We start from the raw sequence: 16,099 nt of genomic DNA, 5'->3' as shown, positions 1-16,099 counted from the left end.
AGTCAAAGAGCGAGAGGCAGTTGTCTGTGCCTTGGATCAGGACAGTACCGTTGTTATAGAGTGAGATAGTGAGGTTACCTTTGAAGCAAGCAGAGGGGGAAATTTTTAGTTTTTTCCCATGGGGGATAGAGGAGGAGGAGGTGACGTTGAGGGAATAGTAAAAACTGTTGGACCAGGAGGGGATGTCATGAGTGAAGAAAATGAAATCATTTTTTAGCCTCCCAAAACGACTATTGTAAAATTGATCCACAAAAAGGGAATCTGGGAAACGTTCAATAGTGTTATGTTTCCATCGTTTAGTTGCGGCTTTAGACAGGCTAGGAGGATAAATGATTTTGTAGCAATTAGTTCCAGCCTTAACTCGGGGGGTGGCCATGATGGTGAAAAGTGTCGAAGGAGTGTGGGGGGGATAAGAGGAAGGTGTTACTGGGAAAGCGGTGGAGAAGAGAAATAGAAGGGCATAAAGGGGGCACATAGTCCGGATGTTAAGGTGAGGATATCAGAGCTAATGTGCCGTTTGGGGCTAGCAAAGCCTAGGTGTGCAAACCAGCCTCAACATCTTAAGATTATCAGTAGAGGTGCTCAGGGCAGGGTGCGGAGAACATACTATATGCAAAGCGATTTCCAACACCAACAAATATCTACTGGCCTGGCGCCCTACAAGTCTTGCAGACTCCTAGTCCAGCTGGCCATTTCGGATGGGGACTCACATGCCCTGAAACCATAGTGTCAATAGGTGCAAGTGCACTTGATACACAATAGTAGCATACGGTATATACGGTGAATTACAAAGTACAAGGTGTAAGTGTAGGTATAGTACTGATAGTATATAAGGGCAGGATACAAAAAAAAATATGAGGTAGCACACGATACAGTTTACACAATGTACAAAAATATACGTAAATATATGAGGTATCAATCGGTGCATTCCAGGATAAAAGTGAGATATTCCAGGATAAAAGTGAGATAGGTGCAGCTTACAAAAATGTACAATAGACAACTACAAGAATGGTACTAATGATGTACTGAGAACAGGATACCGGTGCAACCAAGAAGCTGCATGATGGTATATGTGAGGTATCAGTCGTTGCATTCCAGGCATAAAAGTGAAATAGGTGCAGCTTACAAAATGTACAATAAACAAATCAAAGAATGATATACTGATACAAGGTACCGGTGCAACCAAAAGCTGCATGAAGCAGAAATGACATTAGCGAGCAACCAGAAATAATTGAGGTAGCGATCTGTACATTACTAGTAAGAAGAGTGAGGTTTGTGCAGGTTACACAAAATGTACAAAATACAAGTAGAGGTATAGTACTGCAATAAAAGGTAGACTCTTAGTCACATGAGGGTTTAAATACAAAGCTATGTAAAGTGTGCTATCTAACAAGGCCAGGTCTTAGGGAATGGTCGGATAGAGAGAATGACTAGTCCAAGATGGCCGCCCAAGAGGGAGAGAGACCAATCTAAAATGGCCACCAAATAGTGAAGATAGATAGTTAGTCCTCTTTTTGTTGTTTTGCTTTGAGAGCAGGGAAGTGCAGTTTCAGTTTCTATTCAAGCAAGTCCAGTCCCTAGCTTGCTGGAGGGAGTCTTATCTCTGCTGTGGAGGTCTTGTGTGGGGGAGTTAAATTGCGGAGCCTTGTGACCAAAAGAAGGTACAGGATGGGATTTATGACTAAAGTTTTATGGCTCCAGCCATTTTGAACAAAGGAAGTTTTTCAAAAATGTGTGCAAGCGAATGGGGAGAACCCTTGAAACTGACTGTACCTTCCTTTATGCATCTTTGAATTTTTCGTCCCATAAGATTGCATTTTGCCTAAAAGCACACAGGTTTCTTACCTGTGAATATTTCTATTGAAAACTTTACTTACCTTTGAACGAAGTTCTTGAGTTTAAACATATATAACAAGCATTGGCGTAGCCAATAGGTCTCGCCTTTGGGACCTTATAAGTGTTATAAGTTCCCAAAATCGAGACCTTTTGGCTATGCCAATGCTTGTTGTATTTTTACGGGCATTCTGCATTGGTTAAAGAAAGAGGGACAATAAGGTGTAAGAAATAAAATACTTACCCAGCTGCAGCTTGCCCAAGTGTCAACTCCGACAAACGCCCTAGCATTCCTCCCTTCCCAAAAAAGTGCTGTGCCCCAGCCAGCACTAGAGCCGCACCATATCACTTTTTATTTTTAGGTGGAAGAGCGGGATGGGCAAGCAAGGATGGGGGTGGGGAGTACAGGCAAGGAAGGATGGAGGCGTCATGGCGAAGGGATAGCAACAGGGAGAAGTGATGGGTGGAAAGGTTAAAGCAGCAACACTAAACAAAAGCAAGTAGTCACCAGTGTTCACTCATGCCTACTTTACAGCACCTCCTTTCTTGAGCTAGGTCTGGTTAAACGCCAACTAACACTGTACAACGTGATTTCTAATTGACGATCGCTCTAAGGAGCCATTCGTTAGCAAGCAGTTGGCTTATACGTTCTGTACACACTTTACGAAGACATTTAAAACGAGTCAGCCAACTGCAAACACAGAAGAATTTGTGAAAAACTAGGCAATGCGTAGTAACTAAAAGTGAAGGAGAGTTGGAATGGCAAGTGTCTCCCAACGGCCTGAAACGAGTCACTAATGGCTGCATGCAGGGGAGAAACTGTTCACTGGCTGGCACCCAGTTCGCTACATAAGCCCACAGTGCAGTGGCCGCTCGTTTCCACTGTAAACAGGTCGGGATCGCGATCTCAATGGCAGGCTGAATAGACCCACAAGAACCTATGGGTATAATCAGAAAAGAGGGGTGGGGGGCAAAGGGGGTGTTTTGCTTCAAAGAAAACCTCAGCATGATTGGATCCATATGCAAACTCACATGCTACATTTTTGATTTATTAAAAAAAATAAACAGAGACCTAACACACGGCGTTTGTGCAGCAGGCTCTATGCTGATAAAATAAAATGCGCACGGATGTAGTGTTACTAAAATGAATGCCATGCAACCTGCCAAATGACACACGCTATCTTCTTGATTAGAAAAAAGCTGAAACATAATGCTCGGCATCCATGAAGAGGGCGCCGTGCTTATGAAATATAAGCTGCAGGGGTGTTGTGTTAAAATGAAAGCCACAAAGCCTACATGCTCACATTAGAACCATGTCTTGGGGTGAGGATGTGGTCTCACGGCTGGACTGCCGACTCTGGGGCTCAGGGGAAACCATAAAAATAAAAGAGCAGCGCGCGCCACGATGTGATGGAAGTGTCACAATAGTGCATGTATACACCGAGGACCTGTGGCGCGCGCTGTGTGCTCATGGTGCAATTCCATAAAGACGTAGAAAGCGAGCCAAGGCTACAACAGCACATGAAACCGGATGTAAAAGCAGAAGGAAACTACATTACTAGGATAGCCCCAGAGCAGCGAAAAGTGCCCCAACCTGAGGTGTTGTGGACTAGAACCAAGTGAGGTGGCAGTTAGTCTCTGATATGTACAGCCTCTTTGCGTGGAGTTTAGGGCAGGTCAAACAGAGCAGTTTTGGCGAGGGAATGTAAGTAGTGCTTGTGTAAATAATGATGATGGTGCAGCTGTGGCGAGTGGGAGGGTAATGTAACTGGTGCTGGTGTAAAACGGTTCAATACCTTTGTGTTGATTTTGCGCTTAAAAAAACCTCCCAAAAACAAATCAACCCAAGAAAAATTGACAGAAGTAAAATTTAATGAAAATCCGATAGGCCGAAATGTTGTCAGGCAGTGAAGGAATCACAGACAGCCTTTTGAAGGTGCCGGCGACGGAGTTTAAGTAAGGCGCCTGCTGCCTTTTCACTTTTTTAATGTGCCGGTGGGCGCGTGTAAATAAGTAAGGCTCCTGCCGCCTTTATAAAACTGAAAGCGTGGTGGAAACGAAGTGTTTATAGTGCTGGTGTCTGAGTGTAAATTAGGTTCCTGCCGCCTTTATAAAAGTGAAACGGATTGACAAGATAACCAGCACGACCAGCGCGACCGCCATATGTCCCCCTAAAAAACAAATCAACCCAAGAAAAATTGACGGAAGTCAAATTTAATAAAAATCTGATGGGCGGAAATGCTGTCAGGTAGTGGTGGAATCACAGACAGCCTTTTGAAGGTGCTTGCGATGGAGTCTAAGCAAGGCACCTGCTGCCTTTATAAAACTGAAAGTGCAGTGGAAACCAAGTGTTTATAGTGCCGGCGGCAGAGTGTAAGTTAGTGTAGTTATGTTCCTGCCGCCTTTATAAAAGTGAAAGGGATTGACAAGATAACCAGAGCAACCAGCGCTGATGGCCATTTGTTTCCAATTAAGCGACCCTGCGATGCGGGTGCGATAATTGGAAACAGATGGCGCTGCTGCTCACTCCTGAGCACCCTAGGCCAGGGGACAGAGAAGGTTTAAAAGCCCTTACTAAATGTCTCGCAGCGCATGGGCGCTGGATCAGGCGAGAACTAAAAATAAGTGTTATTATTTTAATTTGGTCTCAGATTTATTCCTTGAGTGTGCGTCTCATTTATTGCCTCTATGAGTACAACAAGTGCTTAGCACTGCCCTCTGTTAATCCTAAGTGCTTGCCCACACCTCTGCAAAAGAGAGTGTTAGTATTATTTACTTTAGCCTTTGTAAACCAATTGGGAACTCACTGGACTCTCTGCACAGTGTACTTCATTTCAGTACACTATATAGAGAGCCAGCATTTTAGTACACTATATAGAGAGCCAGTGTGTGTATCGTCAGTGTGCAGTGCAACAAAGCGGAAAGCTGCATGACCACCCATTCTAAACGAATAGGGAATATGTATTTAAGGAAATATTTGTGATTTGGGATCTCTAATTTTATTTCAAAGATGTGGATAAAAACAGTTTTCTGTTTGGTAGGTACTAAATCCAGAGGTCACAAAAAGGATATGCAGCGATCAGACACCCTAAAACTAAAGTGGAAGATGACTCTGTCATCTGTGACATTCACTTGCTTCCAAACTAATGGGTGCAGCTAGATAGAAAAGTAAGGGCACAAAGGGGGGCCAACACAATATTCCATGCTCTTGGTAAAAGAGGAGACATCATTGGGTGAGGTTATCAGATGGATCCTTGCATGTAGGAGACCGAAATACTGTCCTTGGTCTTCATTAGCAACCCAAATGCATTTTTGGGGGCTGCAGTCCTGGTTCATCACAATTACAGCAATTTAAATACATTTCTAAATTACAAAGGTTTAAAGAAAGAAGTATTTAACTTTGAAAGCAATTTGCACATGCCAGTTTGTGAACAGATATCAATACAATGGCCCCCTACAAGCAAACACCTACACATGAAGATATATATTCTGTGAAAATTGAAGCTCAGCCAAATAAAAGGAGGATGCTGATAAGGAATTGAAACTAATGGACATAAGATTATTAATCTGGGTTACTGGGTGTGATGTGCAGGTGATATGCGAGGCCTTTCAGAATAGCTAGTTAGGTTTTGTGTGGTCTGCTCCAGACAGCAGACAGCCTGGAGACCAATATTATAACCGGTACTTAGAGTATGCTGTTGTTCTACCATTTTTTATAATTGGATGGATGTCTTATTTATTTCAATATCCTCCCTATCCTTGTGTTTGTCCCCCTACTGGAGCATTTCGATATCTCCATGCATTTTGAATGGTTGAGCGCATCCCTTTAATGCTGACGTCAATATTTTACTTTGGGATTCTTCTGTTTTTCATTTAGGATTTAATACTTGATGGGAGAGCTAGAAATAAAGAACCAAGCAGCAGCAGAAAGGCCTTGGCATGATGGGTGAGAAAAAAAACCTGAAAAATAGAGAGGGAAAGAAGAGGCCATGCACTCCCATCAATTTTTAAATCTTAAATGAAAAACAGAAGAATCCAAAAGTAAAATATTGACCATTCAAAATGCAGGGAGATATTGAAATGCTCCAGTAGGGGGACAAACACAAGGATAGGGAGGATATTGAAATAAATAAGAAATCCATCCAATTATAAAAAAATGGTAGAACAACAGCATACTCTAAGTACCGGTTAAAATATTGGTCTCCAGGCTGTCCGCTGTCTGGAGCAGACCACACAAAACCTAACTAGCTATTCAGAGAGGCCTCGCATATCACCTGCACATCACACCCAGTAACCCAGATTAATAATCTTATGTCCATGAGTTTCAATTCCTTATCAGCATCTGCCTTTTATTTGGCTGAGCTTCAATTTTCACAGAATACATATCTTCAAGTGTAGGTGTTTGCTCATAGGGGGCCATTGTATTGATATCTGTTCACAAACTGGCATGTGCAAATTGCACACTGGTGGGACAGAAATGTCTACTGCGTTGTGTACAGCTGCGAGTATGTGGTTTCCGAGTTTCTAGATTTTGGCGTCAGCCTCATGCTAATTTAGCAGGTGCCTGAAGGTTTAGGTCTGGCATGAACTCGACCCAAAGGTATCAGAGCGCTTTACAAGAGCACCAGTTGCGTTATAAATGGACACATTCATTTTGTTAATCCAGATGAGATTAAGGGATTTGCCCAGAATCACAGGATGTTGAGCATCTCTGCGGAGACTCGAACCCAGGTCTCCAGCTTTGAGGTCGACCGCCCTAGCCATCCTGGACCTTAGTAAGCACATCAAGCGAACCCTCCGAAATGACTGAGGACCACTCATCCTTCCTGATACAGGGTTTTCCTGAGACTGGTATTTGGTGGCTACTAGGAGTGAAGGGCCTGGATAGAGTTCGGTTGTCAGAGTCTGAAGGGTCCTTTTAAAAGGGGGTGGGTGGAGAGAGGTCAGCATTTTGTCTCTTTATCTTATCACTGTCCAGTTAGGCTGTTGCTGTTGATGGTCAAGTAAAGACTGCTCGCACCTCTTTGTGCTTCTATTTTGTGAACTCCAGCCTGGAGAAGACCCTGCTGTGAAGACTGTCATTCAAGAAACAGGAAGACAGTCTGAGAAGGACACATGAAAAGAGAATAAGTCAAAACCACTTCTGGAAGACCAGGCAGAGAATCCTCATCACATCTCTGCCATCTTTGTATAAGAGTAGGAGCTGCTAACCCACTTATTGTTCCATTTCCAAGTTCTCTCTGACCAAGGAGTGGTGTTCCATAGGGAACTACTACACAACCAGAGCTGATGTCTGTCTGACAGTCAGCTTACCAGAGGTGAGGCGACATCACTGAGTCTGATCCAGAGGAAGAACAGTGCTGGACAGTGCTGGAAGCACGGGGAGTCTTGTGTGAGGAAGAGGGAAGGCGCAAGACAGCGTAGATGGCAAACTGACTGTTGATGTGGACAGAGGTGGTTGTCCCTGGTTCAGTAGTCTGTCCACCATTGATTTGCACTAGTGTGACTTGCATGCTCTAACCTGGGAGCCAATCACTGAACCCCTTGGAGGAACCTCAGCAATTCCAAAGCATGCTATAGCGGCCTCTGGCCATCATCTCCATCATTGCAGCCATGGCATTTGCCCATATGAGCCCAGTTGGTCTGCCAAACTAAATAAGGGATCATCGCTGCCATGTTATACCTGCTGTGTGCCCCTGATTGTGGTCGGCGTGACTGTGGCACCAACTAACCGGTGCCTGAGCTGTCCCTGCCGCACAAGAAGAATTCTTAAAACCTGTGTTGTCTAACACCTGACCTGCCTGAGTGATTAGCCAGGCACTGTCTCAGTGTGTACTGAATGAACTACACCACTTTGAAGAACAAAGCTGGTACCTTTCAGCACCCTGTGCTGAAGCACTGATTGGCTGCTGTGGCACAAGGGATTTGCGTACCGATGGGACTTTGTGATCTGTGGCCTAGGCACTTCAAAGCTGTTAATCCACCTCCACAGCCCCACACCTAGAAGGGGGACTGCGATATCTCCTCATCCCAGGGAGACTCGGCTTACCTTTAACTAAGACTCACCAGATTAAGCAATCGGGACGGGATGACTGCATGCCCTTCCACTGCTGACCCTACCAGGAGCCTCGAAGATGGCCACTGTAAGATGCCAGTCACCGTCTCCATGATCCTATGGAGCTGCCTGTGCCCGCCCGACCTGACCAGTACTGCCTTGTAACCTGACCACAGCCGAAGACATAACTCAAGTAAGCCAGACTGTGAGCTAAAAACCCATTGTGGCCAGTCTCCATTCAAAGGAAGGGGTGAGAAACTATTCGGCTGTCCGAGCCATATGCTAACAGACGGGAAACGCTGAACCTGCTCTAGCTAGTACACCACCAGGCCCAAGAGAAAGAAGGGGGTAAAGTGCTGGGTGTGTTGTTGAGTTCGAGCCTTATGTAGCCTCACACTGATCTCTCCGAGTAGCCTGTGACTACTCACCATCGCTACCAATGAGAGTGCTCAAGGGGGTTGTACATGGCCCGGGTTTGCATAGGCATAGTAGGATGGGTCATAGGACGGGTGAGACAAACATCCACAGCAAACCCGCCCCCCATGCCTCTTGCCCGCGGTGGGGGTTGACACTCACCCACTGGTTTGTAAACAGGAATGCAATCTGAGGTACAACTTATGTACAAAGAAGTTGAATCACAATCTTCCCATTTGCAAGATTGCAAAATCAGCTGCCCAACAAATAGTAGGCACTGCAGGTCGCTGTGTATGACACCTTGGGAATGGCTACAAAGGCCGGGATGGTGGCTGTAAGGAGCAATAGACCTCCATAGATATGTTCGCTTTCCCAATTGCAAAACTATTTTTCCTGAAAGCAGCCCATCCCTCTCCAAGGGACATGGACTAATTTTAAAGCCCTGCTTGAAAAAATATAGTGTTTTCCGTTAGGGAAGATATTGGGGCAGGCACTGGGCCCCTGGATCACTGTATGCTTTCCAAGATGCTGGAAAACACAATCCTCAAGAAGACAACTGTCCCAGAGCTTCCCCTTTGACGATCAGATACAATCCAAACTAGGGTGTCGGTATCTGATCAATGGTTTGCATTCCCAGTTGCAGCCATACACCAATGAGGCTTGTCATTGTGACTTACAGTTATGGTGGGTAGCTCCCTTTTCACCCCTGTCCTAATTGCGATGTGTTATGAGTTGCAGAACTCCTTTTACCGGCCAGAAAGTATTTTCAGACTTGTAAAAGTCCTTTCGTACATCAAATAAGACATTTCTTGTGGTCACAAACACTGATTTCGTTAATTGCAGGGTTTGCAAATACTAAACAGTGTTGCACATCATGCCAACAGTGATTATTGTGTTGCCGAACTACGATCATGTGTCTTAATTACTTGCAAGTCTCTCACCAGTCTTTATTTTGTGCTGTTAGTGTTACACATCTTCAGTGACCTTTCTTTTATTATTAACCCTTTTTTACTTTTTTCACTATGTACTTTACATTTTTTTTGTCTTAAATTTGCACATGCGATTCAATTGCTTGTCCTGCTATCATACCTGTTTATTTCACGTTTTCTTGATTTTACAAATTTCATCCGCCCATTTGTCCATCAACCAACAGACCCAACCATACATTCAAGCCAAACCACTAGCCAGTGAAGCACACTAATCCTTACACACTTCAGGCCTCTCCTACTACCCCCATTCACACAACCATTCATTATACATTCACCCTACCATCGACCAATCAACGCATCATTCCATCCACCCACAACTATTTGAGTGGCTACAGGAAGCTTTTGATATCTCGATAACACTAAAAACCCCACAACAGAACAAAAGAAAAGAAGCGCCTTGGAGAAATACAGAGATAAAAAGCTGCAACGTGTCTGGCTCAAAACAAACGCCAACCAAGACAAACTGCGCCTACAGAAAATGAACAGATTGTACAAGTCGGCTCTCAAAAAAGCAAAGTAAAAATACTATTCAGACAGAATTCAAAGTGCTAAATGTGCAAATAAAGAATTCTATAAAATTCTCAATGAATTTCATTAGTCAAATTTCCTAGAAGCAGATCCTCCCGTTACTAAAAGAGACTGGTAAATCATTACGCGGTTAAAGCAGACACGCTGGACTCATACTTAAAACAGAGACAAAGCATCAGCACTAACACTTTTACAGAGCTACAATCCAAGAATACTGTAACCCAGCCTCTCTGTTCCTTCCAGCACATTTCACACAATGAATTTATAGACCTGGTCAAAGTGAGCAGGCTTGCCCGCAGCCCTTCTGACCTATGTCCACCACAAACCTTTAAGACAATTCTTCTAACACCGTCTGTTGCTACTCCATTAAGGAGAATCATCAACAACTCCTTAACTACTGAAATATCTCCAGAAGCACTTAAAAAGTCATACATATCCTCTTTACTGAAGAAACCAAACTTGGACTATCTGAACCCTGACAACTACAGACCGATTTCAAATGGCCCTTTCCTGGGCAAACTGATAGAAAGAGCAGCTTTCGCCCAGATGTCACAATTCATTGAAGCGAATGCCATACTTTCAGACTTCCTAACAGAATTCCATCAAGGAAGAGGCACAGAGTCTGCCCCCTTTCCCACCTGGGATGACTTGAAGAACACAGTTGACTGCAACTGGGTTGCTGAGCTACTTCTCTCGGACCTCTCAGCTGCCTTTGACACAGTTGATCATGACACTCTGATACAAAGATTCTACGAAGCTGGCATAGAGGGGACTGCTCTAGACTGGATCATGTCCTACCTTTGCCACAGAAATAATGTCATCCATACCCCACCTTTTTCGTCAAAACCGTACTTCACAAAAGCAGGGGTCCCTCAAGGTTCTATTATCTCACCTATGCTTTTCAACATCTACATGAAGTCATTACCGGCACTCATCAATCACTTTCAACTCACGTGCAATAACTATGCATATGATACGCAAATACTCCTTCAACTGCAATGCCCTAAAGATATGGGAAACTCACCAATTTTCAGCTGTCTCAGAACTGTGGATCAATGGATGACATGGAGCCATCTCAAATGGAATGCTTCCAAAATGGAAATATCACGTGTGGCAATCGGAAACATTATGACTGACTCCCCATGTGGCCTGATTATCTGGGAACACCACCTAACATATCAAAAGAAGTAAGAAACCTCGGAATGACCATGGACTCCAAGCTATAGATAAATGCCCATGTGGACAAACTAGCAAGATCAAACTTTATTACTATAAATAACTCTGTGACGAATCTTCCTCCATTTGCGATTTTCACACAAGGTCCAGGCTACCATCTCCCCTGTTTTGTCGAAACTCAATGACGTCAATAGCCTCTACCATAGACCACCTTTAATGACCATGAACTCGGCTGCCAGACTACATCTCCCCTACCTTGAAAGCCCTGCATTGGTTAACGGTTGCCAGAAGATACACATTTAAGCAGATTTGTATCACCCACAAAGCGATACATGGAACGGTACCGCTCTTCATCAGAAATAAAATCACCAAACACATTCAACAAAGGAACCTCCACTCTAGAGTGGCACCTCATCTCAAAATCCCAAGATACAAGAAAAAAATGGGTGGCAATTTATTCTATATTCAAGCAGCCAACTATGGAACTCTTTACCCCCCCAGCATAAGATCCACAGATAACCACCTTATCTTCAGAAATCTACTCAATAATTGGCTCATACCCACATAACCACCATACGCAAACAGATAAATATACAGCATATCTCTCTGTATATAAGCATGTCTTTGTGCTATAGATATGTACCTATATATGTATATTGCTTTGTATAAACGTGTAGAAAACTTATGTTTAAAAAAGTATTATATATAAGCATTAGTTCTGCTAAATAAATGTATATATTACTGAAGGTTACATTATTCTGTCTTTAACATGTATATAAGTGACTGCATGGATCACTAAATCTTGTTTTCATAGCTGTCTATCTACAATTGCTTCACTTGATCTACAAAACAAATATATATGTATATAAAAATAATTTTAAGTACAACAACACTTGAAAGCCAGAGTTTATTTAATGCATCTTTAATCTACATATACTACCTTCCTTTAATGCATCTATTCTATTTACCTTCCATGTACTAATGGATGTATATCTTTATTACTTTTAGATCTATAAATTTATTACTTTTACTTATTTATTACTTTTCTTCTAACTCAGCATTTCCAATGGACTACCCTATTTTCACCCACTTTCGATATATCCTCCAGCTCAACTCTCTGACTCATCTCAAACCTCTTTCTACTACTCTTTCTAAAGTATTAGCCTATTTCTCACCCTATACCTCTATCAATATATCCTTTACCTCCATTCTCTCATTCATCCTAATCCCCATACCACTACTATGATCCCCAAAATAACCCTTTTGAGATTCTTCCCTACTCCACCCCTCCTTGCATCATCTAATACCTCTTTTTTACTATTCCAATACCCCAAAACAAGCCTTTCTAAACCCTCGCTCTGACTCTTTCCCCTCCACCTCCCTTTTACTCATCCACCTCCCTTTTACTCTTCCCCCTCCATCTTCCTTTTACTCATCCCAAGCCTCCTCCTATTGCTATGAGCTCCACACAAAAATCCCTCCACTAGCCTTTTCAATCCAAATAACAGACTAACATGTCCACCACTCAAATTAATTTCACATTTCCCTATACTAATTCATCACTAATCCTTTATAGGTTCCGGAGTAGCATGCTACTTGCCGAAAAAGCACTCATCAGGGGTAGCAAGTGCTATAAAAATGCAAACCTTTTTACCTCTTCTACCCTTTCTCTATCCTTTTCAATCCAAACAACTGACTAGCATGTCCACCACTCAAATTACTTTCATATTTCACTATACAAATTTACCACTAATACTGTACAGGTTCCAGAGTTGCATGCTACTAGCCAAAACGGCAACCCCCATCAGGGGTAGCATGTGCTACATAAATGCAAACCCTTTCTCTTCTCAATCCAAATACCTGACTAACATATCCACTACTCAAATGACTTTCCTATTTTCACTATACTAATTCATCACTAATCCTTTCTGTGTTCCGAAGTAGTGTGCTACTCGCTGAAAAAGGGCTTCAACACCCCATCAAGGGTAGCAAGTGCTATATATATGCAAACCTTTTTCCCTCTTGTATCCCCCCACTTTCCTTCTCGATCCAAATAACTGACTAACATATCCACCACTCAAATTACTTTCATATTTTTACTATACTAATTCATCACTAATCTTTTATGGGCTCAGTAGTAGCGACGCCTCATCAGGGGTAGTAAGCGGTATATAAATGCAATTACAATACAATACAATACGAACCCATCCATACCCCCACTGTGTCCGTCTGTTCATATATTCCTCGATTTTCAAAGTGTTTTTAGACAGTATTTCCTCTGACTGATCACTTTATTTTAAAGTGATTTTAATGTCACAGGTGTCCCACTTGCCAGACCATTGTTGAATGATTAATAGTGTGTATTGGTACAGTACAGCCAACATATTTTGACAATTCATTTAAATTTCTATGACTGGGGCATTTTGACAGGTGCACGGGTAATGCGCTGAATTCCAGGTACTGATGCTGCTGGTGATTGGTTGGATAGCCAGAAACCAAACTTCCTCGTTGAAGGGGAGGAGGAAGTAACATCAAGAAGAACTCACTTCCATCACCAAACTGGCGTCCGTCAGCATCCCCTTGGTCCATGCTTGAGCAAAGTGTCTATACCTTTGATGCACCTATGGGTGCCTCCAGCCTTGAGACTAGGGAACGCTCATTCACCAACAGGAGACTAGCATTACGAAAGCCTTAGAATGGACTCTGTAAATACTTGCTATGTGCTAACCTAGAGTATAAGAGCGGATGGTTCCTTAGCAAAGTTGGTTATTGTTAATTAATTCCTCAGAAGATCAGAAGGTCCTGTTCATGGGCACCCAAGCCCATTCAGTGGAGTGAGGTACAACATCATACTCGGTGGGTGATGGGACTCCGTCCTCTTTGAAAAGACTCCTTTAACTATATCAGTTTAATTCGTTGTTGCCAGAGTTTATTTCTAGTAAACCAATGGTTTTCCTTGTGTTGTACATGATTTAAGATTGGGGGTAGGAAACTGTTTGGGTCTTTAAATATTTTCCCTGGGACCCCCTGTTTGAATATTTTGTGGTACACACATAACATCATACTCACCAAGGGGGCTGTAGGTATAACTTTGGATATGAAAATACTCTTTTCTTAGAAATATTTATCCTGTGTACAGGAACACTTGTGTCTGATTGCAAGTGCCAGAAATAAACAGTAATTGTTGATGTTGTAATTGAACCAGATATTTCCAGGATGCTTAGGTCATGCACCCCTTTATACTAACGTATTTGGCCATCACAGTTTCACAGACAGGCCGCTCGGCACTAAATTGCCGCAGTTTTTAGGCTCCAGGAATGGGTATCCAAAGTGGGTGATGAGCACCCGAGGCAAATTCAGGCCTTATAGTTGGGATCCTGGGGCATTCTTGGCGTCCGCCTCAAACCTTAGAAGGCCCTGCCAATGGATGTTGACATGCTTATCAGACGATCAAAGCTCCAGGTATGAACTAGAGATTACAAAGTGGGCCTCTGATATAGGACATAATAATGTAGTTTTTTGGGGGGATATTGAGGTAAATCCATAGATCTGTTTATTGAAGATCAATGTGCATCTGAAATATACGAATCGTGTGATGGGATGAAGAAGAAGAAGCGATGTAGCGAGCACTAGAACCACTTGAGCAATGGGATCAAGTCATGTGATCTCCTCGTTCCCTAGCACTGTTTTCTAGAGATACCTGGCACTAAATCATTCTTCATTGGTTCCACTCTACGTCAAGATGCTTTCAGGAAATGGAATATGTAGAACATATGTGACACCAGCTTGCATTTGCCGCACATTTCCTTCAGCATATTTTCTTTTTCCCTTTCTCATAGATGGGTCACGATGGTGCAACTCCAGAGAGCTGCTGGTTAGTCGATGAGATACAGCTCACCGTGCCTACTAAAGGGGTCATGTACACCTTCGTTAGTAAATGTTGGTTAGCCAAAGACAGAGGTGATGGCCTCACAGCACGGGTCTTCAACATCCTTGATGCAAGCAGCATCGCCATCGGCCATAAGGTAGGTCTCGATATGTCCTAACCCATGTGAGCTACAATTACAGATATTACAATGATATTGGTCTTCAATGACCAGAGCCACTAGAATTATGCAGCATAGAGGGCCAAATTACGTGGCACAATTGAGTAAATTATGCAGCAAGAAAAGGTTGAATTATGCGGTACATCTTGTGATAGTATTACTTAATTATTTTTTCATTTTTACACTTTTTAGCACTATTTGGACATTGGTTGAACCTTATTTTAAAAACCACACATACCAATAAGCAATACGTGAACCTTTTAAAACTGCCTTCCACTGCACTGAAATTAGTGTTGCTGTGGTTTTAAGAACATTTGAACCGTGTGAGCTAGCTAGAAATTAAGTTTTTTTTGTTAAAATATGCAGATTATGCAGCAGATGAAGGATTGTGTGGCAAATGCGGCTAATCTATAATTATGCGAAAATCGGCGCACACTCGAATAATTCCAATGGCCCTGCTGATGACACACTGACCTGTATGTTATACTCTCTAACATAATCGCTGCGATTTATGCTGATTTAACAACTCCAGCTTTTGACCCTCCCCCACACACATTTGTTGGGACTCCCTATTGAATTTTGAGAAGTTGTTTTAGATGGGGCGTGCTCTATTCCCCCATCCGGTTGCAGGCACTCATTGCGTCTCTCTGTATGTGTAATAGCAGTCACGTTGTCCCAAGCCCTCCTTCGTATGTGCTGCTGTTTGTGCTGACTGAACACCTTCTGCTCTTGACCCCCCTCATTTGACGGGGTTCCCTGCTGAATTCTGAGAAGTTTTTGGAGATAAGGGATTACTCATTGTGTCAAGCTGCATGAGTACGTATGTGCTTGGTGTGATCTTAATATTGTGGTATCCACATTCTGCAGTGAATTAACCTGTACATCTTACCTGTGAATCTCACATGTTCACTAAGATGTAACACGGCCTCTCTTGTGGCAGGTGAAGCTCACGCCTGTATCGAGTTGCCCCTTTAAAGCCTATGACCTTTTTGGTATGCTATGTGGTCCATTATAGAAGGAATTATGCATGAGGGTCTCAAACACCCATCAGGATGCCA

At 42.9% G+C, this 16,099-nt stretch overlaps 1 protein-coding gene across 1 annotated transcript in view; it reads left to right on the top strand.

The window, feature by feature from the left end:
* Window positions 1–16,099, top strand: part of LOXHD1 (lipoxygenase homology PLAT domains 1) — a 1,115,079-nt gene that overhangs the window by 935,552 nt on the left and 163,428 nt on the right. Inside the window, exon 39 of the mRNA XM_086960347.1 lies at window positions 14,835–15,020. Within this exon, the coding sequence (XP_086816473.1) occupies window positions 14,835–15,020 (186 nt within the window). The remainder of the gene's footprint in view (window positions 1–14,834; window positions 15,021–16,099) is intronic.

The sequence above is a fragment of the Lissotriton vulgaris genome, chromosome 3_1 (assembly GCF_964263255.1).
Source record: "Lissotriton vulgaris chromosome 3_1, aLisVul1.2, whole genome shotgun sequence".
NCBI classification, from domain to species: domain Eukaryota; kingdom Metazoa; phylum Chordata; class Amphibia; order Caudata; family Salamandridae; genus Lissotriton; species Lissotriton vulgaris.
This window is presented reverse-complemented; position numbering and strand designations above follow the sequence as displayed.